The sequence below is a fragment of the Chaetodon trifascialis genome, chromosome 20 (assembly GCF_039877785.1).
Source record: "Chaetodon trifascialis isolate fChaTrf1 chromosome 20, fChaTrf1.hap1, whole genome shotgun sequence".
Taxonomy (NCBI): domain Eukaryota; kingdom Metazoa; phylum Chordata; class Actinopteri; order Chaetodontiformes; family Chaetodontidae; genus Chaetodon; species Chaetodon trifascialis.
Genome location: NC_092075.1, coordinates 9,402,501 through 9,428,782, shown reverse-complemented (window position 1 = coordinate 9,428,782; position 26,282 = coordinate 9,402,501). Strand labels below are relative to the sequence as shown.

Here is a 26,282-nt window from a genome sequence, read left to right as displayed (position 1 = left end):
CCACACTGAACAGCACAAAATGTGCTGGGAGCCTTAAAAGCAGCAGCAGATGTCACAGTAGGCATGTGTAATATCATATCATATTTATTTTAATAGAAGAAAGCACAAATGTATTTACACTCACATGTACAGTAGCATACAATACAATTTTACAATTACACAATAGTATAGTATACAGTCTGTGCAAGGTTAAAGTGACAGTATCAGTTTACAGTGTGGAACGATGCAGCTGAATCATTGTACACTGGTGGCCATGTCCCTTACTTGTGACTTATTGATACAAATCTCTGACTACTGTTTGAAAGTACTTTTCATCCTGAGCTGGTGAGGCTGTGATGCAAAATAAACATAGTGTAGAATTGTAGGAAACAAAGTCTGACACTTGTAGTGATATCTGACACTTAATCGTGTTCAAAGATTACACAGAGAAGCATTACTGACAAATTATTTGTAAAATCTTGTGCTGTTTTTTCAGCGTATTTCAGCCTCTTGAAATGCAGGCAATCATTAAAACATTACATCTCTCTGCTGGAATTTTCCTCAGATGGTGACCAAAGAAACAAGCAATACAAATAAGGCAACAATGTCTTAATGAGATGTTTTACTATCACATCGACTCTTTTATTTCCTTGATGAGGCCTCTCTCATCAGGATCTCCTCTCTGTACAGCTATGAGCTAAAGTGCAACGTTGTTCTGCGCGACTGTCCCTCCGAGTGTCTGTCATCATAGCACCATGGTGGGAATGTGGTGCACCAGGGGCATCTGGTGCTGGTGGGGCATGGCCGTCATCTGTGGCGGAGGTGGGGACACTTGGGACTGCACGTCGGTGGCGTGCGTCACCGGTTTGTGCCGTGCGCTCTTCTGGTGCGCCCTCAGGCCCGCCAGCTGCGAGTAGGCGCTCTGACAGACGTGACACTTGTAGGGCCGCTCGCCGGTGTGCAGGCGGACGTGGTTCCGGAGCGTGGACGACTGGCTGAAGCGGCGGTTGCAGAAGCGACAGACGAAGGGCTTGTCCAGAGTGTGGATCCGCATGTGGGAGCGCAGGTTGCTGCGGGAGTTGAAGCCGCGGTGGCAGATGACGCAGCGCATTCGGCCGGCCGTGATGGAGGCGGATGGAGAGCAAGAGGAAGAGCCGTCAGAGGGATGGGACTCGTCTGGGAGAGGAATCAAAGAGGAGGGTGGTCAGTTCAAAGCCAAACAACTGCTGCTCAGAGGTTTACCTGCGCTTTTGGAAATCTACACTTTCAACCACAATGAAACACACTGGCAGTGAAAACATTCGGAAACAGCCCAGATGTTAATGCGTAAAATGACTCACCATTTCTGGTTTTCTTCTGCTGTTCTTCATCTGTGCCTGGAACTCCAGGAATCCCCAGGAATGTGTTGTGAGTGTTTCCATACCAGACTAGAAGCTCCTGGTCTGGTGGGATGGTCTGAGGACGGAGGGGAAAGGGCAAAGGTCAGCTAACCAGTATGTGATTTCAGTTTGCTGCTCTGTGACTCCCGCAACTTGATAATCAACCTAGCCGAGTTAAAGGAATGTACTACACACATTTAAGTCTCCCCTTTTGCCAGCAGGTGGCGCTGTTCTAAGGGAACAATAAAATCCCATAAAGCCACCGAAGGCCCAGTCCATGCATACACACGCACAGTATTGCTTTTGCAGCTGCTGAACAGAGACAAACTTTGAGTTCATCCTCACCTCCACCGCCTTGTAGAAGATGCTGCTGCCGATCTGCACCACCTCCAGGTTTTGCTCCTGTTCATTCCGGGCGCACTTTATGTAAGTCATCCAGCTGCGCTGGTCCTCCTGGCTGGCGTCGATGAAGTAACGCACCGTGCCGTCTTCATTGAACACCTGAGCGCACACAACAGCAAGGAAAACCAGGTCAATACTGCAACACAGGAGGGAAGTTCTATAACACTGACTGAGGGGTCGAGTCCCTGGATAAAAGTGGCCACGTGGGCTGCACATCCTGACATAATCAGCAGCATCTTACAGGTCCCCTCAGGCTGAATAAACGAAGTGGATGAAGTCTCACCTCCCACATGAGGTTGTTATTCTTGAGCAGGTCCACGTGCTCAGGGGACAGGACTCTCCCCGTGAAAGGGCCCATCTCGGTTCCTGCTTTGATCCAAGTCTTTGAGAAGATGCCCAGGCCCTCTCCAGGGATTGAGCTCTGGGCGATGATCACTTCACTGGGCAGCACCAGGCTGGACAGCTTCTGCACCTCTGCAAACACAAAGAAGAAGCGTGAGCATGAAAGACGGAAGCGAGGGGCTTTGAGACCGTGCATCTGTGTCTTCAAGTAGATTTGTAAAAAAAAAAATGGGTGTAAAAGTGCGCAAAAATCCAGCCTAATTCAGATAAAGTAGGAAAGTTGTGGTCAAAGCTGTTCCAAAGCGCCTCATGCAACAGGATTGTTGGAAAGGGCCTGAAAGCAGCAAATGGACTGGATCTTATTTTAGTCACGAAATATTAAGCTACACCTGATCCTCCGTTTAATTCGATTATCTGGTTGAATTGAAAGTTTTTGTTGTGCACAGAAACCCCCTTGGAAAGCATTTTCATCCGCATCAAAAAGAAAAAAAAAGAAAAAAAAATCTTGCGCTTCTTTAATGTCAAAATCAAAGATTTTTTTTTTAATTTGAGGCTGTGAAAAAAGCCCGGCCGAATAGGGGTTAAATGGTCCTCTATTGCCCAGGGTCCAGCAATTTGTCATGCTTCAGATGTGATATTCATTAAAGTTTACTGGAAAAGAAACGGCTAATTCCAAATTCATTATCCTTTTAAGAACTTTGTAGCAATAAATTTGCGCTGAATGAAACGAGGACTTGTTTAAAAGACTCAGGAATTTCTGCAACAAAAAAATGGAAAGGCGATTAGATGGTTGACATGCAATGAATAGCATTAGATTTAGCCTTCACGGTGCATTATGCGAGGAACAGCAAATCTTTTAAGGAGAGAGAAAGAGAAAAGCTCCGGAGCCCCATAGCTGCCAAGAGAGGAAAAGAGACTGTCCGGAGATTGATGAATGCGGGATAAAAACCCGGGACATCTCAAAGAAAGGAAACCTTTCTCTCCTCGAGGTTTAAGTGGAAACTTTCCCAGGTCAAGCACAAAGTTAACCAAATGAATTTAATGCCCTGCGTCTTTCAATCAGCGGCACTTACACGCCTAACAAGCCTCCAAACGCGGGGTCTCAAAGCTCCGAAAGGGTTAACGTGTTAAATGGCTCGAAATAAAAGCACCAAAATGAGGGAAAATGCAGAAAAAAGCAACAAGTTAGTCAGAAAAACTCTGGGAAATCCGTGTTTGAGAATGACATTTCTTTTAGTGCAAATTATATATGATGATATTATTGTGACAAAATGCCCAAATTCAGCTGTCAGTGGAAATAAAGGAATTTTCCACTTGAATGTTAGTAATGCACATTTGTAAATGTAAATGCATACAATGTAATCAGCACATTCTTTATATAAAAGCATTTATTAAATCAAAACTATAATCGAATCATAATTTTTTTATTAACCGCATTAGGCTGAAATAAAACCCCTAAAATCACACAAAAAAAGGTTGCAAACCCACAATTAAAAGCGTGCAAACATGCGCAACAACGTGACAAAACAGTCATGATTAAACTGAACTAAAATAGTCCCTCAGTGACCCAGCGCGCCAGCCTACCTCCAGCGAAGGACTGAGCCAGCACCTCGGCTGTGAACGCGGTCTTTGGGCTGCCGCTCTGCCGCTCCTCCGCCAGGTGTTCGCCCAGCACGTTCCTCCACCTGCCGTACAGGAAGCTGTGCAGGATGTCCGAGGTGATCACGTCTGACAGCGAGCGGCTCGGACACTTAAATCCAGACTTGAGAGCCAAAGCGTCGGCGGGTAGCACGGAGCCCATGATGCGAGACGCCAACGGAGGAGCAAAAAAAAGAGGAAAAACCTTGAAATGCGGCGCAGATGCGAGCGGAGCGGCAAATAAAGAAGAAGAAGAAGTGGACACCAAGAGCAGCTCCTCAGTTCGTCCTCCCGCTCCAGACTGTCTGTGCGTAAAGCTGCCCTGCCTGGCTGTGGGGGTCTCCTTATATAAGTGGCTGTGTGACCCCTGTCTAATTACTTATTAATGACACACCCCTCACCGCGTGGACCTGCCTGCTGCACCGCCACCAGCCAGCAGAGAGAGAGAGAGAGAGAGAGAGAGAGAGAGAGGAAGAGTGGCCAAAACTTTATTTTAGTCATCATCTGCACTTAAAATTCAACAGTAAATCCGCGCAACGTCTGCGCAAAACTGCGCGTGCATCCCGAAAACGACTATAAACACATAAAAAAGAGGGGTTTCAGATTCAAAAGCTGCAAAAAAAAAAAAAAAAAAAAAAAGCGCAAATAATTAAACGCTGCAGCCTGTAGCGCCTGTGTGAATTAAAACAATGCTCATGCATGATTAAAAATAACGCAACCAGATGAAAACACAAAGAAAAAAGCGAGGACTTGCGCGTTGAGTGTCCGCTGAAGTGGGTCAGTGAGTCTGGGAGTCGCTCGCGCATTTTTTTCTCAGGCATTTCGTATTCATGCGGTGGTGATATTAATTTTTTTTGTGTGCGCACTTTAGCGCGGGAATAACAAGAATGGAAACAAGCTCAACGTGGCTTTTTCTTTTTCTTCTTTTTCTTTTTTTTTACAGCATTGTTCGCATGCAAAAAATGCAAAGCTGCTTTGACGTGGTTCACTTTTTCAAGCCCTTGTTGAGGTAAGCGGTTTAATATTCATGGATGTTCGGAGCCCCCTCGGTATTGTGACAACGTTTAGATGAGTATATACGAGCCTTTTCTTCTCTATAGTCGCAGTCCTCTGTGGTTTTTCCTCTCTCGCCTATTTTTCGGGCTTGATGGACTGGGGCTAAATGGGCAGTTTTCCTTCTTTTCCAGCAGAGAGGACATCTTTATTCCATCCCCGGCTCACAGGTTTCCTATTCAGCTCCCCTCCAAGTAATGTCAGGGCCCTGAAAAGTGCTGCTAATCAATCTTTCATGGTGTTTTGAGGGCAATTTGACATCCATGCACTCCTCTTTTCACTCCAACAACTACAAGGGGATTGTCCGAAAAAAATAGGCAAGTGGTGCTCTCTCTCCCTCTCTCTCTCTGGAGGAATATGGCAATGTAATGGGAAAAGAAGATATGGCAACTAAATACAATAGTGGAGTTTTTTTTTTTTTTTTTTTTTTTGAGCTGCAGAGATAGTGAAAAGGCAAGGTGAGTGACAGGGCACGAAAAAAGATTACTGTGAAACAGCTGCTTTTTATGAGCGGGCCCCTCCTACATTTGTCTCCCTTTTCCCAGATGAAATTTCTCTGCTCTTTCAATGGGATTCTTTCTCATCTAGATTGATTTACATTTATAGCATTCATCGCACAAATCCGAGGTAAATGGCGGGGACAGGGGGGCGGGGCCGCTTCTTTATTAAAGAGGAATTAAATGAATTGAATTGGGGTAACGCATGGATTTGATTTGCTTATTTATGCATTAACCTATGGCATTATGTGGAGCTGGTAAAGCCGCGGGCATGTCAGCAATAGCAAATCATCCTGCTTAGCTGTTCCATTGTAAAACAATTTAAGCTTTTATTCTGTCCATTTAAAGCTTATCAATTTAATGTGGATGATTGACAATTATTGCACAAAGAATGCGGTAATTGTTTTATTTCAAAGAGCTGCTGGGAAACCTATCAAAGAAAAGCGTTTGTTTGTGGACAAATAGCGGAGTTTACGCCTATCAGCAGAGAAACCAGCAGCCTGAAGGAAAAGTGGAGAAAACAGAGCCGATCGTCTTAAAATAATACATTTCAGCTTTAATGATCAGCTGTGAGATAAAATAAGAGCGTTGACTTTTGCTTGAAAAATCCGAATTTATCCGACAAAAAACGAGGTGAGATGTCCTGCTGAAAAAAATAATTCCCATTAAAACGCGCGTTCACTGACTCAGATTTCAGGCCTGCTGCAGGGAGGACACACACACACACACACACACACACACACACACACACACACACACACACACACACACACACACACACACACACAGAGGCTCCTGCAAACTGCTGCCGTCCAACCAGCTGGGAGGAAAGAGTGGAGGGTCTCTGGGGATCCTCCGCAGGGTCATTAAAAACAGATTAAGGTAGCTGCCACAGTGTGGAGGATACTGAAGATCGGCTCATCTGTTGCAAAGGTGAGAGAGGTGCAGTCCCTCCTCAACCCCCCCGTAAAGGAGCTTTTATTTTCTCCCCCCTCCTCTCTTGTTGGACCGGACAGGGGGAGTCAGGACACCTGCTTGATGTGGATGAGCTGAAAGTGTGTGTGTGTGTGTGTGTGTGTGTGTGTGTGTGTGTGTGTGTGTGTGTGTGTGTGTGTGTGTGTGTGTGAGAGAGAGAGAGAGAGAGAGAGAGAGAGAGAGAGAGAGAGAGTTAGACAGTAAAGAAAACTTTGTCCATGCATGGCTGAAATATTATATTAGACAAGTGGATTCACCTCAAACATTAAAACGATGAATAATGATCCAGTTTAATGGGAATTAACCAACTTTATCTGCTTTATATTCATAACATACAATTCTGACTTAGTTTACTTGTATATTGCTACTTTATACTTCAGCTCCACTACATCTTTTCACTTCACCACATTAATCTGACAGCTGCCAATTCAAATGACTAATACAAAATATAATAAACTAATCAATGGTGTATTTTACCAAACATTTGAATTCTACTCTTTTAAGTACAATCACAACGGATCAATAAAAACCATTCACTTCTATAAAGAGGAGTTCTTCAAAGTGAATGGGCCTCCACTGGCGAAGAAGTACTCAGACTTTTTTCTGAAGAAAATTAGATGTGTTGATGTAAAATATCCCCATTATATTTAAAATTTTACTTCAGTGACAGTTCAGAAGTGTAATCAGATGAATGTCTTTGTGTATTTAGAGAGATCAGGGTATTCACTGTGCAGGGTGGCTCCTTTCATCGTGTTGTACTATTGTTTTATTGCTTCTGCTGCCTTAAAACGCATCAGCAGTATTTTAATGTTGGTCAAGGCAAACCTCATTTTATCTGCTTCCTGCTGTTGGTTTAATGTGTAACAGTGCATCATATTTTAGAGGGTGATCGTACGTTTTGGAACTGACATTTTAACATTTGAAAAGTTCATTTCAGTCTGAATCTGAATATTATACATACAAAATAAGAAAATCAGATGTGTGTTATTCATCAGCAACAGCTTTGTTAGTGTATTGTGTTAATTTTTCTGGTGCAAGAAGAGTTTTTTGACTCGTTTGGTCATTTTTGAAGTCATAGATTGTGTTCACATTATATTCAATTGCATTATATTGAAAGGTTTAGGTAACATTCAAGGAAACTTAGCACAAAATCACAACTTTGTCTCAAAGGGCTTTGCAGTCTGTACAACAACTGTTCATGTCACATTCCTCTGAGAGTGAGGGTTCAAATGTTGCAGCATTAAATAAGCCCTGAAGGAGAAAAGTGTGTTCAAGAATGGCCTTTACTGATAATAATCGTGCCTCTCAACCTCAGTCTGCGAATGATCCGGGAACAACTAAATTATTAGACAGCCACAAAGGACCACCAGGTCAGAAGTGTCCTCGGGGACGACGCGTTTAAAAAAAGGAAGAGGATCAAAATCAAGGGCTGGATTTGGAAACAGCTGCACTGCATCAATGCAGGGGCCGTGCAGGGTCCACTGTGGCAGGAGTCCTCCTGCTGAGTGCAAAGATGTGCAGTGACAAAGCTGGAGGGGCTCTGGAGGGGGTGGAGAGGAACATCTCACTGGACAGGAGCCTGAGGGGCGACATGCTGCTGCTGGTGGACGCTTAACATGCGCGAGGAGGGAGAGGACGAAATGTCCCGTGGGACGTCTAGGGAGACGTGGTCGCGTAGGAAGTCTGTGGAGATTGAGCTTTGTCATGAAACAGTAAACTGAGAAAGAAATAATTATCACACCTGAAGGGTGTGACAGTGATAGTGGACAGATGGACAGTCTGACGTTAATGATATTAAAGAGTCATATCCCAAAATCCCCAAAACAGTCAGATATAAAATGAGAACACGTCATCTGAGACATGACTTCAACATATTTTGCTAATAATTCACAGAAAAAGCCAGATTTTAAGCACTTTTCTTCATCAGAATATTGCAAACAGCTCATGGATCTGTTCACAAAATGAAGCATCGAGTGAAGAACTCCTCTACCGATTTTAATCTGAAAACCAGCGACAGTGTTTAAAATATTGCAGAGCGAGATGGATTTACATCAGAACATCTCTCAACACGCAGACATTATTTCTACGAGGATGAATTTACCAACACATTTATCTTCATGTGTATTTAAGTTACAGCTACGTTAAATCTCAGCGGAGAGCAGCGCTGCAGTTGACATGAAGAACTTGTAGCGATAGTATAACTCAACCACAAGAGAGGCTCGCGGAAAATTTATTTGAGTTTGAGAACCGGCAATAGACTAGAAAATATATATTTTCTGCTTATAAAACAAGAAAACATACAGTTGGCCTACATATCCTCCATGTATCACCTGTTAGTATATACACAGTAATCCTCTCAGGTTCTTAGTATCAAAGTACAACAAAATACATCCAAAGGTTTCTAATGACGTCAAACAGAAAATCAGCTTAACAAGTACACAATAAAGGTAGTCTGGATCTTTTTAATACATGGTTAACTGTACACTTAGGAAAAAAACACCATAATTAGACATTTTGAAATTATATCCCTTTTCATTACGAAATGACGTTAATACCAGAATCATTTTTCCATAATGATGCATCATTTATACCTTTTATATTAGTTCACACAAAGAAATAAAAAATTAATTAAAAAGTTATTAGCATTGGACTGAGTCCAACTCCCCACTGAGTCCACAGCGAGGGCTCAGTGGGGCGTTAGTGAACTGGGAGGTACCAAATAAGACAAGTTTTTGATCATAATACTTAAAACATAAAAATACTACATTAATTATTACACAGGTAGAAGTACAGAGGCTTAGCAGTCTTGAATAGTTCAGGTACAGAACATACACAAAAATCTACCACTTCTTATTTTTCTTCATAACAAGATGCAACATCAAATTTCAAATCACACATTCACAATCTTTGAACATTTTCAGTATGAAAACAAAACAGAAAAAGAGGGACAATTTTCCTGCTTCACTGATCACAGGAAAAAAAAATAATTTTCATATAAGTATATATATATATATGGAACATATATATTTTAAATTAACAGTCAAATATATGAGCATATATACATAGTTTTACAAGGTAGCAAAGGCAAAAAAGCTATTTGCAACATCCCCCTAAATCCTATCATCTCAGATAATTGTAATAAATTATCCATGACATTTTATTTGAAAAAAGAAAAACACATCTTAAAACTACAAGTTAAAAGTCTGTCAAAATATTAGAGAACCCATCTTTGTTTCAAAAGTGAAATAAGATATTGCACCTTTTTTGTTTTAAACCAGAGTACAATTAAAATGACAATGAAAAACAGCATACAATGCACAACAGGAATTAAATTAGACTATTGCCACTGGCTGACATTAATCCTCATTTTTAAGCCTTGTAACAAAAATACATTTCCTGTAACAAAACATCACAGTTTCATTTCACTGAATTATGTAAAAGGAAAACATTTTAACACACACTTTTAAACATCTTTTGACAAATGACAAGCGGTATTCAAGACTGCTAAGCACATAACCAAGGTTTCATTTCAACATAACTAGAAAAAAAATAGATCATATTGCCGTGTGAAATGTTACAACTTTTGGGTTCGTTTTGGCGGTACAATCTGAGTCAAAGACAGGAAAATATAGAAAAACGAAACAGCTCTCTCAAGTCCAAAAAGGGATCTCAGATACTGTCTATCCAAAATAACAGTGTACACAAGCATTTAGTAACAAATAAATGTTCCTGATTTTAGAAATATTACTTTTTATCATATAAGTCATTCTACAGCTAGTGTTTCTCACTAAGAAAAAAGTCTTCAAGGCGTTGCAAATCTAGAACCCCCCTCTCTTAAAAAAGGGTCGTTTTCATCCTCTCAGTGATTCAAGTCTTTCACCTGGGCGTCTTCTCTAATGATCCTGTGGAACGAAAGCAGCCCGTTAAACATTTCTCACAATAATTTCACACTTCACAGCTGATCCCGGCGACGCTTTTCATATAACTGAAGACAACGGACGTTTGTTTAAGAGTCTGCATTTGCTTATTGTTAAAAAATCCTTTGAAAAGGCCAAAATCAGCAATGCTATAGAGCTCCACACGCACAACTTAGGGCTGCAACCAGCCGCCGTTTTCATGATCCATTAATGTTCTGATTATTTACTACAACTACTTTCTCCATAAAAAAACTTCTGAAAACATTGAAAAACATCAACTACAATTTCCCAGAGCTGAAAGTCCTTTTTGTTTTTTCCCCACCAACCATCCAAAACCCAAAGACGATTAATTTTCTGTCATTTAAGACAAGGAGAGCCAGCAAATGGTCCCATTTTAGAACCTGGAACAGACAGTTTTGCTTGGAAAATGAGTCAAAACGATTATTAATCATTTCAGCTCTGCACCTGTTTCAGTAACATTTGCTCAGAGTTACAATTCAAAGCAGTTTGAAAACCAAAGTCAGCGTACAGACGTCAGAAAGCGTCAATAGACCGACTAACTCAGAGCTGCTTTTGGCCTTTTTCTTTTTTTTTCTTTTTTTTTTTTTTTAAAAATGGGATTTGTCAACAATATAAACATAGATAAGAAAGAGCATCCTCATCCTCAGTTGCTTCTCACCTGAAGACCCGGGGCTTGTGTCTGCTGCGCGCCCTGGTTGAAGTAGGCCATCGGCTGTCTGTAGAAGTCAACCCAGGCGTTGTAGTCAGGATTAGAGGTCTGCTGAGATGCAGGACCAGCTGTCTGGCCTGAAGAGGAGGGGAAGAAAAACAAGAGTGAGGAAGAAAACTTTGCAGGTTCGAGCTGAAACTCGCCGTTTAATCTGTGCTGTGCTCATAGTAAAATCTGTATTCACCCCAAGCTTTGTTGTATTCAGGAGCAGTGCTCTGGGCTTGGTTTTGCTGACCTGTAAACAAACAAGAAAACGTGTAAATTAAAATGTTAAATGATTTAAAATATACAAGCTTCCATTTGTTTTTAATAAATCTGAAATGCAGCTTTTTGACTGAAGTCAGAAGCAGAATTGAGGCTCCTAATCTTTCCAACATGGTGAGTAAATGCATGATTTCCGCAGTGTGCATAAGAAGACTTAAATTTATAACGTGGGCGTTGAGATGATTGTTGAAATACTCTTTTCTCTCTGAATGACACTTGCCTAGCTTTTTATAATACTGCTCCCAGTCCATCTGGCCCGTCTGGGATCCATTGTGACCTGAAACCAGACACAGATAACACCAGAGTTACTGAGAGTGGGCTTTGCTTTTTCCCCCCTTTTCACCTTCTGCTCTCATCTGCAATTCCGTTTCCTAATGATTTCCATCGACGGCAAATTTAAAATATGTCCGTACAGGAAAGAGGCGGTTAGCCACAGGGAACGTAACCATCTCAGCCCGGCCTACAGAAGACTTTGAAAGCACAGCCAGGCTAGTTTTATCTCTGATTCACAGTCAAATTTATGGGCGACGGGATGAATTCAGAGGTGGAAACTTTATATATTCTTTTGTTCCCTCATTGAGTTCGGCACTGACTGCAATTATATAGATGGGCAAGAATCAGATTTCTTGATTTGTTGTGTTTTTAGATTTAAATCTGTTCAGGTAACTCAAGCAGCATTCTGTCCAGAAAAGTGCTTTTACTTACTGTGCTCCTGTTGGCCTTGAGGCTGCCATATCTGAAAAGTTGTACCCCATCCTCCAGTCATGAACGTCTGAGGCCCACTTACATAAAAAAAACAGACAATTTAATGTGAGTAATTAAGCTAATGATCAATTTCTGACTTAAGACGCTGTGCTGAGCTTCATTAGCACACATTTGAGCAGTAATTCATGAAAATCAGCTCAAAATGGGACAAGCTGAGCAGAGGATTGAACCATACTGTTGAGGAGGAGTGGTTGGTCCTTGGTTGTAGGGATTCATCCCGAAGCTGCTGTTGCCCCCCATTCCTGGGCCCTAGAGCGCAGAAAGAGAAGAGGAGGTGAGTGAGAGACCACACTTGTGTTTAAAGAGAGCCAACAGGCAAGGTCAGAGGGCAGTGCCGGCCGCTGATGCACTCCATTAAGTCCATTTGATGGATTCTTCATGTTTAACCTCTGGTGACATCCTGCTGGCCACCAGGACCACAGCAGCCTACCTCACCCGGCAGCTCTCCACATTGACATGTGCGCTCATGAATATCAGGTCAGACAATAGCGTTTTTGGGGAGTGCCGGCGGGGGGGGTGCAGAGCCAGACCACCTACCCCAATTCTCTCATCGATCAGCTGGCGGGCCTTTTCCAACTGCTGAGGGGTGCCTCGGATGGAGAAGATGCGCACGTTGGGGTCGGTGTTGGGCGGCGGGTTTCTCTGTAGCTCCACGTGGGCACGAGACTGCTCTTTGATGTTCTTGATGGTTTCACCTCCTGGAAAAACATCAAGAGAAACGAAACATTTAAAACTGTGCTGCAGCTAAAACTTTATTTCTGACATGGATTCATCTGCCTCAAATTTGTCATCTCAATCAACCAACTGCCCAAAACCTAAAAATATTTGTTTATTTCTCTCTCTCACATACAGGTTTCCAGAGTCAGAATTTGGTGAGTCTGCTTTCTACAATTTTGGCAACTTTCCAAAACCAACAATTCGACAATCTTGACGTAGAAGTGAGAGAGAGAGAAAGCAGGGTTTTCTCTCTCAAGCTCTTTTCTCATGGAACACCATGAAAGCCTTCGAGGTCAGCCCGTCTGAAAATGTGCACCACCATCCACATATTTAAATGAAATCCTGCTCTTACTCCCTCTGTGTGACAGCCTGCTTTTCACTCCACCTTTTACGCCCCTTCAGAAGAACTATTAACACGTGTTCGGACAACATCTCGTATGAACTACTTCTTTTCTGGCAAAACTTGACCGAATACCTGTGCTTGAAACGATCTAATTAAAGTTAAATTTCATGGATGTAGTGTTATATTGTCAAGGCGCAGTATTTTGGATACTGTTTGTAATCATACAACCATCTCAAGTCATTAATTTGGGAACCATTCTCATCTCTCTCCACCACAATCTCTCGAGCCACTTGGCTTAAAGTGGTGCGATAGTGCTACCTTATGAAGACGCTGGCATGTGTCTCACCACTTATCTACCATTCTGTGGTAACATCCATGCAAATCAGGAAACAAAAGGAGACATCTCCTGCACACCTCCCCCTCCTCGGCATCAGATGCCAGCTTTCCGACGTGTGGGGAAAGCAATTACACCAGCAGGGAGAAATGAAACATAGCTGGCAGGAGAAAGGGGACAAAATTGAAGCGTATCCTCCTTCTGGGATATCGTTTGTCTCTTTTACCCTTTTCATTCTTGACTCTGTGTTGTCCTCTGATGAGAGGAGGGAGTGAACGGGGGGCATATTGCTGTCCCCCCCTTCACAATGCCCATCTGAACGAAAAAGGCTGAGGGTGCTTCCCGGGGGGACACCAGGGCTGTCCCAACATCAATTACACATTTGTTCACTTGTGGCTGACACTCTGATGACCCTGGCTGACCTCTGAATGAAAACGCTCATCAAAAACCTCTCCCCTCCCGTAGCCTATTCCTTGCTGCCAACAGACTGCACATGGGCCATTAACCCATTGTCAACCAAATGAAACTTCTGCCTTAATGAAGCCATTATGAGCTCTTCTAGTCAGACAGCAGAGAGCAATGAAGACCCTGACTATTCATTTCATGGACTGGGCTGTAGTGAGGGCAGATAATACGGGCCTTATTAATGAGACTGGTTTAGTGAGCTGCAGAAAAGGAGGGGATACAAAAGTGCAACTGGTGACAGCATTCAAGGCAAAGCCAAGGGACTGGTTAGCTGCTGGTGGGGGAAAAACTCTCAGACCTCAAGGGAAAATAACAATACCAGAATGCGTAACACGGACGTTTCTAATGTAATAACAGCGGCTTTTTATCAAACTCGGGCTGGACGCAGCATGGATGAAATCAATATACTGAAAAGACTATTTCTATAATATCGGTTAAGTCATGTTTGGTACACTCCACCAAATTAAATTTGGTTTCCTAAAAACAGACAGACAGAAAAGTCTCCAGTGGCTGACTAGGCACAGTGTTTTTGCTTTGACCGTGTTCATCGAGTGCTCTCATAAGTTCCTCTCGAGCTGAAATGATCAGCTGATTAATCAATTTGTCCAAACATTAATCGTCAATCTGTCCATCCATTAGTTATACCCTCCTAGCCTTCAGGAGGGTCACGGGAGCCGATCCCAGCTGACACTGGGCGAGAGGCGGGGTGCACCCAGGACTGACTGCCAGTCAATCACATGCAGAGAGGCAACCATCCACAATCAACCTCACAAGTCTCCCAGTCTCATGTGATGGTGAACTCAGCATTTTAGGAGTTTTGGCACATTAAGAGCATTTAAGATGCCACAGTGAAAAAAAATCAATTCATTCCTGACATTTTATAGAGGAATAAAAACAAAAACAATTACTCGTCTGTTGTTTTGTTACATAAAATCAAGGCTATCCAAGCATACTGACAGAGCTTCAAGAAAAAGTAAATGGCTGGATTTATACAGCACTTTCAAAATTTGCCTCTGACCCATACACATGCATGAGCACACTGAGCTACAGCTGCAAATTACATATCAGGAAAATGTATGAAAATCAAAATTTCATCTGTGTAAAACAAAACAAAAACTTTCAATTGCAATTTTAAACATTTTGGTGACTTAATTTTATAAACAATAAGCTTATATCATCACAATACATCCACAAAAAGAAAAACACTGACAAAGAAATTTGCAGTTTATTCTCTTTTTTGTTGATTACTACAAGATCATTTAGTCACTTTTATTTCAGGGAAAAACTGTATTTATGTAAAGAGTGTAGATTTATTAACCCGACACAAGAGAAATAGAAAGATATGCTGATGTCAGGGTTTGGTTAGAGTCCATGTTGACAGCCAGCGACATGACATTTTCAATCATCATTGGATGAGTGAGAAAAGTTAATTCTTAAAGTGGTAAATTTAAGTGGACCTTAAGTTCAGATTTCTTTGTCAGAGTTTCCAAACAAGCAAATTCCAACTGAGCAAATTCCATGTGACTGAAATCCCTGGAAAACCAAGCAGGTGGACGTTTGAGTTTAGATTTTAGGTCAAAAATCGAAATGTTGTGGCTTGTTATGACTCTTCCATTGAATTCATGCCTGTAATAATGTCTGAGCAGGTTGGTGGGTGGCTTGATTCATCAAGCTGTGAGTGTGTGTGAGTGAGTGTAGGGGGTCAAAACAGAGGGGCAATGGGCTGCATATGGCATCGTAAAGATATTAATCACAGCACCCTTTAAGGGACGGCTGACAGCACCCAGACCCACCGCCATCTCCACCATACTGGCCCACTTCATATGCTAATGCACAGAGAGGGGGACGCAACGCCCAGGTTTATTTGTTTCCCTCGCCCCACTACATGCACAAAAGCCACTTGACATTTCTATTGCCATGTTTTTATCTTAGGTAAAGAGGCCCCCTCCGACCCCGCCCACTGCTGCACGCGCACACACACACACACACACACACACACAGACACCAAGGCGACATACATGCGCACACACACTACACACACTCACAGCTTCTTCCAATGCAATGGTCAATGACTTTTAAATAGCTGGCAATAGAGTGGGCATGAATAGCCAATAAGCTAATTCCTTCTATTCATTCCCTCGCTGCACTCTATTGGACTGAAAGACCCTCATTAGATGCCAGGCAGCCTTCCACATGATTGAGGGCTGTTATTATGCACCTTTAACAATTAATGTCACATTACACGCATTATCCCCGTCATTAAGCCCTTAGTGAAACCAATGAATGCCACTTGTGCTGTATACATGAGCCCTGGAGGGAGAATAGGAGGGTGGTCACTCACCCCCTTCTTCTCATCAGTTTCACGCAGTGGCAGAACACCAAACGGCTTTCAGTTATTAAAAGGGAAAAGGCAATCTGGTGAGTTGGATATATACTCTTATTAAGACCGTTCATATTGATGAACTCTATTATTTCTGAGACGGCAAGTTGTGGGAGACGACCTCACAGCGAGAAGTCAATTAAACCAGAAACACACACACACACACACACAGCAACTTTTAAATGCAAGCTAGCAGCAACAAAGTCTCAGCTACATATACAAAGCATGACCAAAGCAGTTCACCGGGGTGTTTACAGCATCAGCAGGTGTATAAACCAATCAATAAAAACTTGTTCCTTACCTTTGCCAATCACTAGTCCACACTTGTCTGCAGGTACTGCATATGTCACCTCCTGCAGCCCTCCAGATCCTCCAATGTTGCAGTCACCTCGCCCTCGACGTCCCATTATGCCTCCAAAGCCATCTCGCTCCTACAGGAAGGGAACCAGGAGAAAAGAGTCACTCGTGGAGGGAATTTGGACAAACAGCTCAACAGGAGAAAGGAAAAACAAAGGCACGTGAAGTGACGTTAGCTCCCTAAATTTAAATTTAGAGTTTCTCATCTGATGGATATTTACCTTTGGCCTATTTCTGCAAAAGCAATTGGGTTGAACATAATGTGTTTTGGCAATACCTATCACTGCTGTCAAGCTGAAAACAAATTAACTTGATGTAAAAATAAGAGAAAAAGCAGAAGTACATACCTGAGCAGTTTGAACGAGTTCATTGATGAGGTGGACCGCATGGTGGCAGTGGTCGGGCTGTCCCATCACCTGAGCAATTCGGTCAGGGCTGACTCCATCATCTGGACAGCAAACACAAAGGGCACAAAGGGTCTTTAACTGCTCTAAGACTGCATACATATTTACTTTGGAGTGCTTTCAATACAAGTCAGTGAGTAAAAGGAAGAAAAGCCTGGTGATATTTCTGAGCCGTCGTTGCTTGCAGGTTTGGATTTCACAGCTGAAGCGAGTTGTGAATAAGCAGGAAAAAATGCTGAACTTTTGGATGATTGGACTGGAATAAATATCACTCTGTGCATGAATTCTGATGATCGTGAAGCTCTGCCTGGAGCTCTGTCGCTCTATATTTTCTATCAGCCATCAAGTACTTAGATTCCACCAAGACAGCCAGAGGAGAAAGTCTACGCCAAACTTGTTCCTACTCCCACATCAACGACACAGTATCGGTTATGTGCTCAGAAACATGTTGTGCTTCAAGGGGCAAGTGGATGCAAGGTGTTAATGGGTATCCCGCGGTCCCCACAGTCCATGTTTTGATTATAGTTCTGCATCTGAATTAAATTTTCCACACTAATTGTGTTTATGTTAATTCATTCATTGAGTCTCTGTGAGCAGATGGCTCGCAGCAGAGATTTCTAAATCAGATGTGTGTTACTGCAAAGTCTGATTTTCTTCAACTTTCTTCATGTTGACTCAACAATTTCCGTTGGCTTCAGAAACCTGTTCGAGAAACAGGAGCAGCCAATCAGAGTTCTTGGCATCCCTGCATGGTACTGCTGTAGCCACCACAGTGTATCATAGCCCCTTAATGCACAGCTGTAAGACCAGCTTTAGAGATTACACATTTCTACTCTACTTGACTGCCAACACCAGGTCCTGCTTTATCTTCTTACCTTGTTTGAACTGGATCCTGACCCCAGCATCGTTCTGAATCTTCTTGATCATCTCTCCATTCCTGCCAATGATGATACCGACAGCAAATCTGGGCACAACCACCTGGACGATGAAGACAGAGAGATTAGTTCAGAAAAGATAACAAATCACACTATCTTAGCTATCCAGCATTTGAAAAGCAGAGAAAAAGCTCTTACATCCAGGCTGCTTCCCCCCATTTTGGATCCGAAGTCTGCCCTGCCAACCCTGAAGTCTCCTTGGTCCTTGTCACGGATGAGCTTCACCACAAGTTCACGAGCTTGCTATAAAAGACACACCAAAGTCTTCATGAAAAAAACAACAACATTTGAACAAGTAATGTTGCATGGGAAGCATGAGAGAAGCCCGGCTGAAAGTCCCTCAATGAAAACAAAGAGGTTTCCAAATGTTTGAGTGGAAGACTGAAGGCGTAAAATGTGTAAAATTGAGTGTAAACTGCAAAGATAGCGGCACACACTGAGCTCCTCTGAGACAGACCTGCACTTTGTGGGGATCCCCAGTGATTCTCAGGGGCTTGTCTGCTCCAGTGGGCATGGGGTCATCCTGAATCATTATCATCTGCACTCCTGTTCTCTCCTGCAGGGGTACAATCAGACAGGAGCAGACACACATATCAGAGAGTTACCTGGGGCCCAAACGACTATTCGCTCTGAGAGGTGGAAATTCTGCCACATCTGAGAAGAGTAGGTTTTATGTTTTTATGTAATCTTGGTGACTTATACCAGCAGGAATGCCTATGGAAGAGATATTTCTGATAATCTGAAATGTTAATCTTATCAATGCGTCGGGAAAATACATTGGAAAGCAGCAGATTAAGTAGTCATAAAGCCATTAACCCTCTGAACCGCACAAACTGCTGGCAGCCTGGAAAGGCATGTTTTCTAGTGAGCATACAGTGCATGTGAAACAGGACAAAAAGGCCAAATTACACAATTTATTACAGCCAGAAACTGCAAAAACAGAAATTATCAGATTTCCAAAAATCCAACCTTAAAACTGTGATATTTAATCCCTTAATTCTACACCTCTTATTTAAAATGTTCCCAAAATCTAACTTTTCAATGACTATGCTAAGACCTACAGCTGCATGACAATTCAGTGCGAAGTCGACTGAATTACAGGAGAAGCAGCAGCAGCAGCAGTCAGGTGGAGATTAAAGGACAGATAATTTGTATAAGATGTAAAAATGTATATATTTCAGTATCTAAAGTATTTATGTATGTATTTATGATTTATAGCATCTCAACGGCGAGCCATGATTATGTTGTTTCCATAGAGGTGCAGACATGTGTTGCAGCGAAAGATTAGCCTACAGTGAAATCTAATTATTCATCCGGCATCTCAAGTATTCTTCAAGTACTGATAAAGAACCAGATTCCTAGTAATTCAGAGTCAGTTCCAATTCAGAGTTAGGCTTTAAAAGCTCAGCTTATAATTTACTCTGTGCTGCCAAGAATGTGGGTTCAAGAGCACTTTATTAAACCTGCCGCTCAGCAGACAGATGGTGAGAGGGCTACGTGTCTACAATGATGAAGAGTAAAAATGTGTAACAAATTTACTGTAACCGCTACACATTCAGTGCGGTCCGCTATCAGACCTGCAGCTGTTTGATGGTCTCTCCTCCTTTGCCGATGACCAGGCCGACTTTGTTGGCAGGGATGAGGATCTGTTGGATTGAGCTGTTGCCGTCCATGTCGCTGTGGAAGCCAGGCCCGTACCGACACTGCTCCACAATCTCACTCAACAGCCTCTTGGCCTGCCTGTGGGGGTGGAGTGAGGTCCGAGAAACACATTTGTTACAGACTCTTTACACAAAAACCTTTCGCTTTGTCAAACGTGAAAGAGGTGTTCAGGTGATTCAGTGACTGATTAAGAGGAGATGTGAAAAGGGATTTGAGTTCATGCCCTCTGTGTCCCAACAATGGGGCACACTTTCCAAATGCCCTGTGCGGTTTCAGTAAATCTGTCCAAGTTGAGAGGTGAGACTTACTCAATGTTCTCTGGGCTCCCAGTCAGCGTGCAGGGTCTGTCCAACATGCCTCCGCTGTCTGTGAGGAGACAAAGCACAACAATTAAAGATACTACACACTTGATGCAAACTTTTCTGTCTTCTCATTATGCAAAATGTTCATTTAAACAGAATTCTGCAAAGGCAAAACAAAACCAATTATTCCATGATGTTTCCAACAAGATGACTGGCTACAAACTAGTTCCCATGACAAAAAATTGTTCTTGTACATACACGTCTTAATTCAGATTTAAGGCGAACAAATGGATGTTGCAACAGCCAGAGTGTGAAACTGCACGTGCATCATGCTGCATAGTTAAGGTCAAACATCCAAGCGAAGGAACAGTGGACTTAATATATTTTTGGAGGCATTTTAAACCTTTTTCAGAGAGACGTCCAAACCAAAAACACCCCTCAAATGTCACTTAAACAAAAAAAAGAGCATTGAAGCTCCTTCAAAGTTTTTCTTTCTTTAAACAAAAGGCAATTTTTAATATTACTTGCCTTAAAAAATTATGGTGACACTTTCTGTTTCTCTCAATAATGCATTGATTTTCAAAAGGCCTTTCAACACACAACCTACAGGATGCATTTTACAGGAAACGTTCAGCTGTTACCTAACTTGCCTACTTGTGTAATCTTAAAGCAAACAGTTACCAGACCGGTGCCACACATTGTCTCTTGTACAAGACTGCACAGGTAAGAATGCCAACACTCCTGTTGAGAGGGTACGCCTAGAGAGTACAGTACAAGACCAAACCTTTTTCCAAATTCACTTTTTCTATGCTCTACCACTTCATTTTTGAAGAGCTGCAGATAGCGAAAACACTTGTAAAGTACACTCAGCCTGGCCCCAACAGCCAGCTGCCATATTGAGGTTGTGACCTGGACATTTCTGCAATTGTTATTTATATTGCTTAAAGTGCTGCCAATATATGAGTAGTTGTTCTGAATATAAAAAGTGGAAAGCCAAATCTCTCCACAAAATGTCAAATTACTTTTGAAGGGGAAAGAGTAAAAAGTCATTGAGATAATTTCAAACACAACTGCACATAAGAAGAAACACTGGCAATCAGATCCGACTGTCGCTGTCGTTATAATTCATGGTTCAAGCCTCTTGGTTGAAACATGTTTCTGGCCTCTCAGGAGGCAACGGATATACTGTAAATTCACACTTAATTCAGCAGAAACAGGGGGATTAGAAAACAGGTTTAGTCAGAACTTACCTGATGCAATCTGGATCTTACAACCTGATTCCAGCTGAATTCTTGAGATCTGCTCTCCTCCTTTTCCAATGACTATGAAGGAGGGGGAGAGAAAGGGCCAGATCTGAGTCTTTTTGATTTTGGACAGGGGCCCCAAGCAGTGACCCAAAACTGAGTAGAATGCCAATACTGATGATTGCATGTCAGCCATTAATACTGACTATAATGAGCTGAAGGGCTACTTACTGAATCCCACCATCTTATCAGGCACTTTGAAGTCTTCTGTCGCAAGAGCCCTGGGAGAGATTAGGACATGATCAATAACTGTGTCAGACCAAAGAAAATTAAATCAAAAGGCATCTGAAACACTAGACTCCCTTTTCTCTGAACCAACTCATGCATGTAAAAAAATACAGCTGAAATGATTCAGGCTGCAACTGGTGACTGCATTCATTATCTCATGATAAAATGGCAGAAAACATTGAAAAAGGCAAACAATAATAAAATAATGACTTATTCATATTGCTGCTTTTGTCTGACCAACATCCGAAGCCCAAAGACATTCAGTTTACTATCACAGAAAGGAGCCAGCAGTTATGTCCAGTTTTGCTGGTTCAAACTTCCGAAATGTGAAGATTTGTAGCTTTTTGGTTTTCTATCATGGTGAAATTAAGATCTTTTGGTTTCGGACTGCTGGTGAACTGGTAAACTATAACAAACATTTTTTTTAAACATGCCTTTCTGATATTTCACAGACCTATAAATTACGAGACTGATCAAGAAAACAGTCAATAAATGAAAAATTATTGATAGCAGCCAGATGTAAAAACCTCCCAGCTAACTGAACCCACATCCACCAGCAGTGAGAACATACAGTTATTATATATGAGGCTAAATCAACAAAATCGGGCAGGCAAAAATCTGATGCTCCAGATGGGCTATGAAATTAAACAAAAGTGCATCGCAGCAAGCACGTGATTCAGCCGTGTCCAGTGGAGTCAAGCCATTAGGGATCTCAAGACTACTTAACTGAGTTACAGAGTAAATACTGGGAATACATGCAAAGTGCTTTAAAATTGAGACAAATGGAAATGTGAGTACACTCTGCTCACCTTTGATGTACCATTGCACCGAGGTGGTTCCCCACTGAGAGAAGTGAGAGGAAAGCAAAGCAATTAACACGAGAAATAATCTGAGATCATGGTTAAAAATGGACACTTTTGATCGGCTGCGTGATGGCTGATGAAGCAGCAGAATGAAAAAGAGTGAGTCAGGGCTGGAGAGGACGGGAGCAGATGGATAATGTCCCGCCAGTCCTTCGTGTTCCGTGTCTGACCCACAGCGGGGGACTTTCACCAGCATGGTAATTAGGTCTGTGTTTTGAGTGAGTGTTTCAATCAGAGCCGTTCAGAGAGACAGAGGCAGCAGTCGGGTCAGCGGCTGCTGGTCATGAATTGAATTTTGACAGGTAGCACCGAGCAAGGGCCCTGCAGGGTCAGTGGAGGATGTGCTGCCATGGACGTGAACACCTGAGTTGATATCTAGCAGCTTCAATCAATTTTATGGCTGTTTGCTCCGATTTCACTTCTTCTGGAAATGCACCGGGATCAACGCTTGAGAATGGAACAGCTATGAATATAAAACAGGAGGTGAATTCGTACAAGGACTGGACTGCAAGATAAAATGTGAATGCCTCGAGTCCATTTGGATACTTGTACAGTTGATAATTAAATGCATGGAGCCGACTGCAGTGCTACACAGATACCATTTCTGATATCTGCCCCTTACTGTGGGACAACCTTGACTGAGAAAAACTCGGGACAAACAATAACAGTCCGTCAAACAAACCTAAACTAAAATTGCATACAATTTATCTATCCATGCATTCAGGGCTCAACTATTATACAAACAACTGTGACAAGATAAGAGGAGGACGGTATAAATGAATAGTGTTTCCACTTCATGCATATGAAATGGATCAAATCTATGAAATGTGTGTGAGACACAGCATGATAGAATGACACTATTTTCACTACACTGCAGTGTCCCATACTCCCATAACATGAAAACACAAATCCATGGCTCTGTGGTTTATGTCAAGTTGTGCAACAACTACACAGATCCTCAAATTTTTAATCAACTCACGAAGCTGCAAAACAGGCAAACAAGTGGAGAAATAGAGCAGTAGTAACAATACATATACACACACGTCAGACCTAGCCAGCAGTGCAGCTGGCAGTGACCACTCACATTATTCTGAGTTTAAAACTGTTGAAAGGAGACAGAGTTTGGTCTTGGCCTGCAGATAGCTTTTCAGTAAATTTTTATTCAAGTGGTGCAACAGCGTCCACGAAAGCTACGTTTCCCAAGCATTTCTGGAGCACAAACACAGCCGAGCTTTCAGCCACATGTTTTGAAATGTCTCCCACACGGCTTGTGGCAAACTCCAAACCGGATTTCTTTCGGTCAGCAACAGCTTTGTTCTCGCCACTCGTCCATAAAGGCCAGATTTGTGGAGTACACCGCTAATAGTTGTCCTTTGGACAGATTCTCTGACCTGAGCTGTGGATCTTTCTCTGAACGCTCTCCTTGCCTGGTCAGTCAGTTTAGGTGGACGGCTTTCTCTTGGTACATTTGCTGTTGTGGCACTTTTATGTGTATTTCATGTCCAAAATTCTGGACTATTACATGCAACCTCAATAAAATCCATTTTAATTTGCTTTGTTTACATGACAAAATATATAGAGTCCAAGGCAGGTGAATACTTACGCAAAGCATTTTTACTGTGAATTATCCCTCCCTCAGATAATGCTAAGCTTAAATGGTACCTTGTGGAGTTGTTGACCACTTGTACCACTAGGGATCAATGTTTTTATGGGTGGGCTGAGTGGTTGATTTTGCTCAAGTGGACACACATGCATGTGACTGTGGACGTGCATGTAGGCAACAATGTTTCATACTACTGCATTAACTGACCTACAAATAAAAGTAACATGACAACAAACACAGCAACGCGTCAGCTAGCAAGCAAATATGGATGTAAGGACACTTTCCCAATCTCTTACTTATGGTTATGTCATGTTCATATCATGTTATGCTGTCATGGTTTATCAAATGTATGTGCATGTGTGAAATGTAAATAAAAACAGAGTGCAATCATTGACTAACAAAGTGTGCTTACTGACAACAGTTTTACAAAGTGTTCACAAAGTGGTGAACCTTGCTCCGTTCTTTCTTGTTAACGACTGAGCCTTTCCAGGATGCCCCTTTCATACCCAATCATGATACTATCACCTGTTACCAGTGAGCCTGTTTACCTGTGGAATGTTCCAAACAGGTGTTTTTGGAGCATTCCACATCTTTCGCAGTCTTTAGCTGCTCCTGTCCCAACTTGTTTGAAACATGTTGCTGCATCACATTCAGAAAAAGCAGATATTTACTAAAATCAATCAGGATGATGAGGTCAAACATGAAACGTTCCAAAATTTCTGGAATTGGCTTTGTCCATAATTTTGGAATATGATCACTAATGCTACCGTTTAGCTCATGACTGTCGATGAAGTCTTTGCTAAAACGTCTTTTGGGCACGAACACATTTTCACAGTGTTGTAGTCGCTTGGTTCCAGACTCAGGGTCCGATGTCTGATTGTTTTGCCAATTAGTCTGATGTTGAGTTCAGTGGTTGTTTCCCTGCTTGGTAGGCAAGATTAAGACTCAGGATGTCATCTCGGTGCGGCTGAGATTGACTCAGCTTTACAGGCTGTATGTTGAGATACAGAAATGACTGTTAAACTGGCACATTTTTTCGACCAGCATGAAAAACACTGAAAGGCAACTGCTCAAAGCAACCACTGCTGCAGCTTTTGTCTCCACTGAAAATGACGGTGGTTATGTCACTCGCTGCTGATTGGTTAGGGAAAAATAACAACCCTTCCCAAACGGAAAAGGCAACATGTCAGATTTCATAATGAAAAGAAATGAAATGGCAATTCAGTCCGATTTTCAAGCTCGACTTTATAAGATGGTTGCAGCAAAACTTGACATAAAAAAAACACAAACACACAGTTTGAACAAGCAGAAGCCACTTAGAGCATTTCCTTTCAATGGTGAAGGGATAAACAGACTGAGAGCTCTTATATAGCAGGACTGTGTTTTTATGAAGGTGTCTGCATACCCGTTCAGCAGGATAAAAGAGTCTGACAGTGTTTGTCAATGTATACCAATATCTCAGAGCATTTTGCAGACCTAAGGTAAGTGCACTATGTGTGTGTAACTGAAGGCTTACCTCCATTGTCTAGTGAACGTTTCTGGCCTCCGAAGCCATAGAGGGAGGGGTCTATAACCGCAGAGGAACTGTTCATGTTGGGCATCTGGTCTCCTCCCATCTTGGCTGCCATCTGGAGATACACAACAGCAGGACAGACGGAATAAAGGTGAAAAGTAGATATGGGATGAGACTCTTTTTGAATATACATTTCCTTTCCAACACAATCTCAGACAGCCCGTCATGATGTCTGTGACACATTTGCTTTTCTTCTCGTCTTCTTAAAAGCACAAAGTTTGCTGTGAGGTTGGGCCTTGACAAAGCCATCTGTTGTGGGGAGCGTTATCTTTTTGACAGCAGCTGAAAACTGCACTTTGTACAATGCTACCGTAGCCTGAGGCAGCGTGCTACAGTTCGTGTTGAGACTACTGCTTGTGGTGTTCTCCTTGAAGCATCCGTCATGTGCCACCTCTCACCGACTAACCTAACTTTTTCATGCTTTCACCAACAAATGACACAGATCACGGCACACAGAAACCTCTCAACAGACTGGATTTGCCAGTAGATGAGTTGCCTGGAAGTTACAAGAAGTATGGCAGCTACCTAAAGCTTTACACAAAAAAATACAATTCCAGCTCCCTGGTGAAACCGAACTAATCACAACTACGTCACAGTGATCCTAGCACTGTTTTAATTGCCTCATTGAATTGTTTAATCTGGAAAATGGATGGATGAGTTTTGTTCAGAGTGCAATCAAAGAGGCCCTGATTAAATTTTATGGTAATTTTACCAGTAGTAGTTTTGGCCTAAGGAACAGTCACTGTACATTTCTGGCCAAACCAGCCAAACCAATTTCTCCACATATTTCTCCTGCTGTGGAAAGCGTCCAACCCCTGCACACAACTTCAAGAAGAGTGCACTTACTTGCATTACAGCTTACCTACAAAAC

General features: G+C 42.3%; 2 protein-coding genes across 3 annotated transcripts in view; both read right to left on the bottom strand.

Moving 5' to 3' along the window:
- Positions 1–70: 70 nt before the first annotated feature.
- LOC139349026 (PR domain zinc finger protein 12-like) lies at positions 71–4,053 on the bottom strand. The gene is made up of 5 exons (XM_070989470.1): positions 3,687–4,053; positions 2,044–2,234; positions 1,704–1,859; positions 1,320–1,434; positions 71–1,155 (listed from the first exon to the last, which is right to left on the bottom strand). Exons 1-5 carry the CDS (start codon positions 3,901–3,903, stop codon positions 725–727), a joined length of 1,110 nt encoding a protein of 369 aa, XP_070845571.1. The 5' UTR covers positions 3,904–4,053; the 3' UTR covers positions 71–724.
- Positions 4,054–8,713: 4,660 nt separating this feature from the next.
- The window catches only part of fubp3 (far upstream element (FUSE) binding protein 3), a 21,852-nt gene continuing 4,283 nt past the window's right edge, over positions 8,714–26,282 (bottom strand). The window contains exons 2-19 of one of the 2 annotated variants that reach the window (XM_070989208.1): positions 25,355–25,466; positions 22,182–22,215; positions 21,316–21,365; positions 21,091–21,162; positions 19,847–19,904; positions 19,454–19,616; positions 18,334–18,432; positions 18,015–18,119; positions 17,817–17,919; positions 16,885–16,985; positions 16,482–16,611; positions 12,479–12,639; positions 12,117–12,190; positions 11,882–11,958; positions 11,397–11,453; positions 11,097–11,147; positions 10,862–10,989; positions 8,714–10,167 (exon numbers count right to left, since the gene is read on the bottom strand). In XM_070989208.1, the coding sequence (XP_070845309.1) occupies positions 10,159–10,167; positions 10,862–10,989; positions 11,097–11,147; positions 11,397–11,453; positions 11,882–11,958; positions 12,117–12,190; positions 12,479–12,639; positions 16,482–16,611; positions 16,885–16,985; positions 17,817–17,919; positions 18,015–18,119; positions 18,334–18,432; positions 19,454–19,616; positions 19,847–19,904; positions 21,091–21,162; positions 21,316–21,365; positions 22,182–22,215; positions 25,355–25,466 (1,584 nt within the window). In that variant the 3' untranslated portion in view covers positions 8,714–10,158. The remainder of the gene's footprint in view (positions 10,168–10,861; positions 10,990–11,096; positions 11,148–11,396; positions 11,454–11,881; positions 11,959–12,116; positions 12,191–12,478; positions 12,640–16,481; positions 16,612–16,884; positions 16,986–17,816; positions 17,920–18,014; positions 18,120–18,333; positions 18,433–19,453; positions 19,617–19,846; positions 19,905–21,090; positions 21,163–21,315; positions 21,366–22,181; positions 22,216–25,354; positions 25,467–26,282) is intronic. The other variant, XM_070989209.1, reaches the window with a different exon arrangement.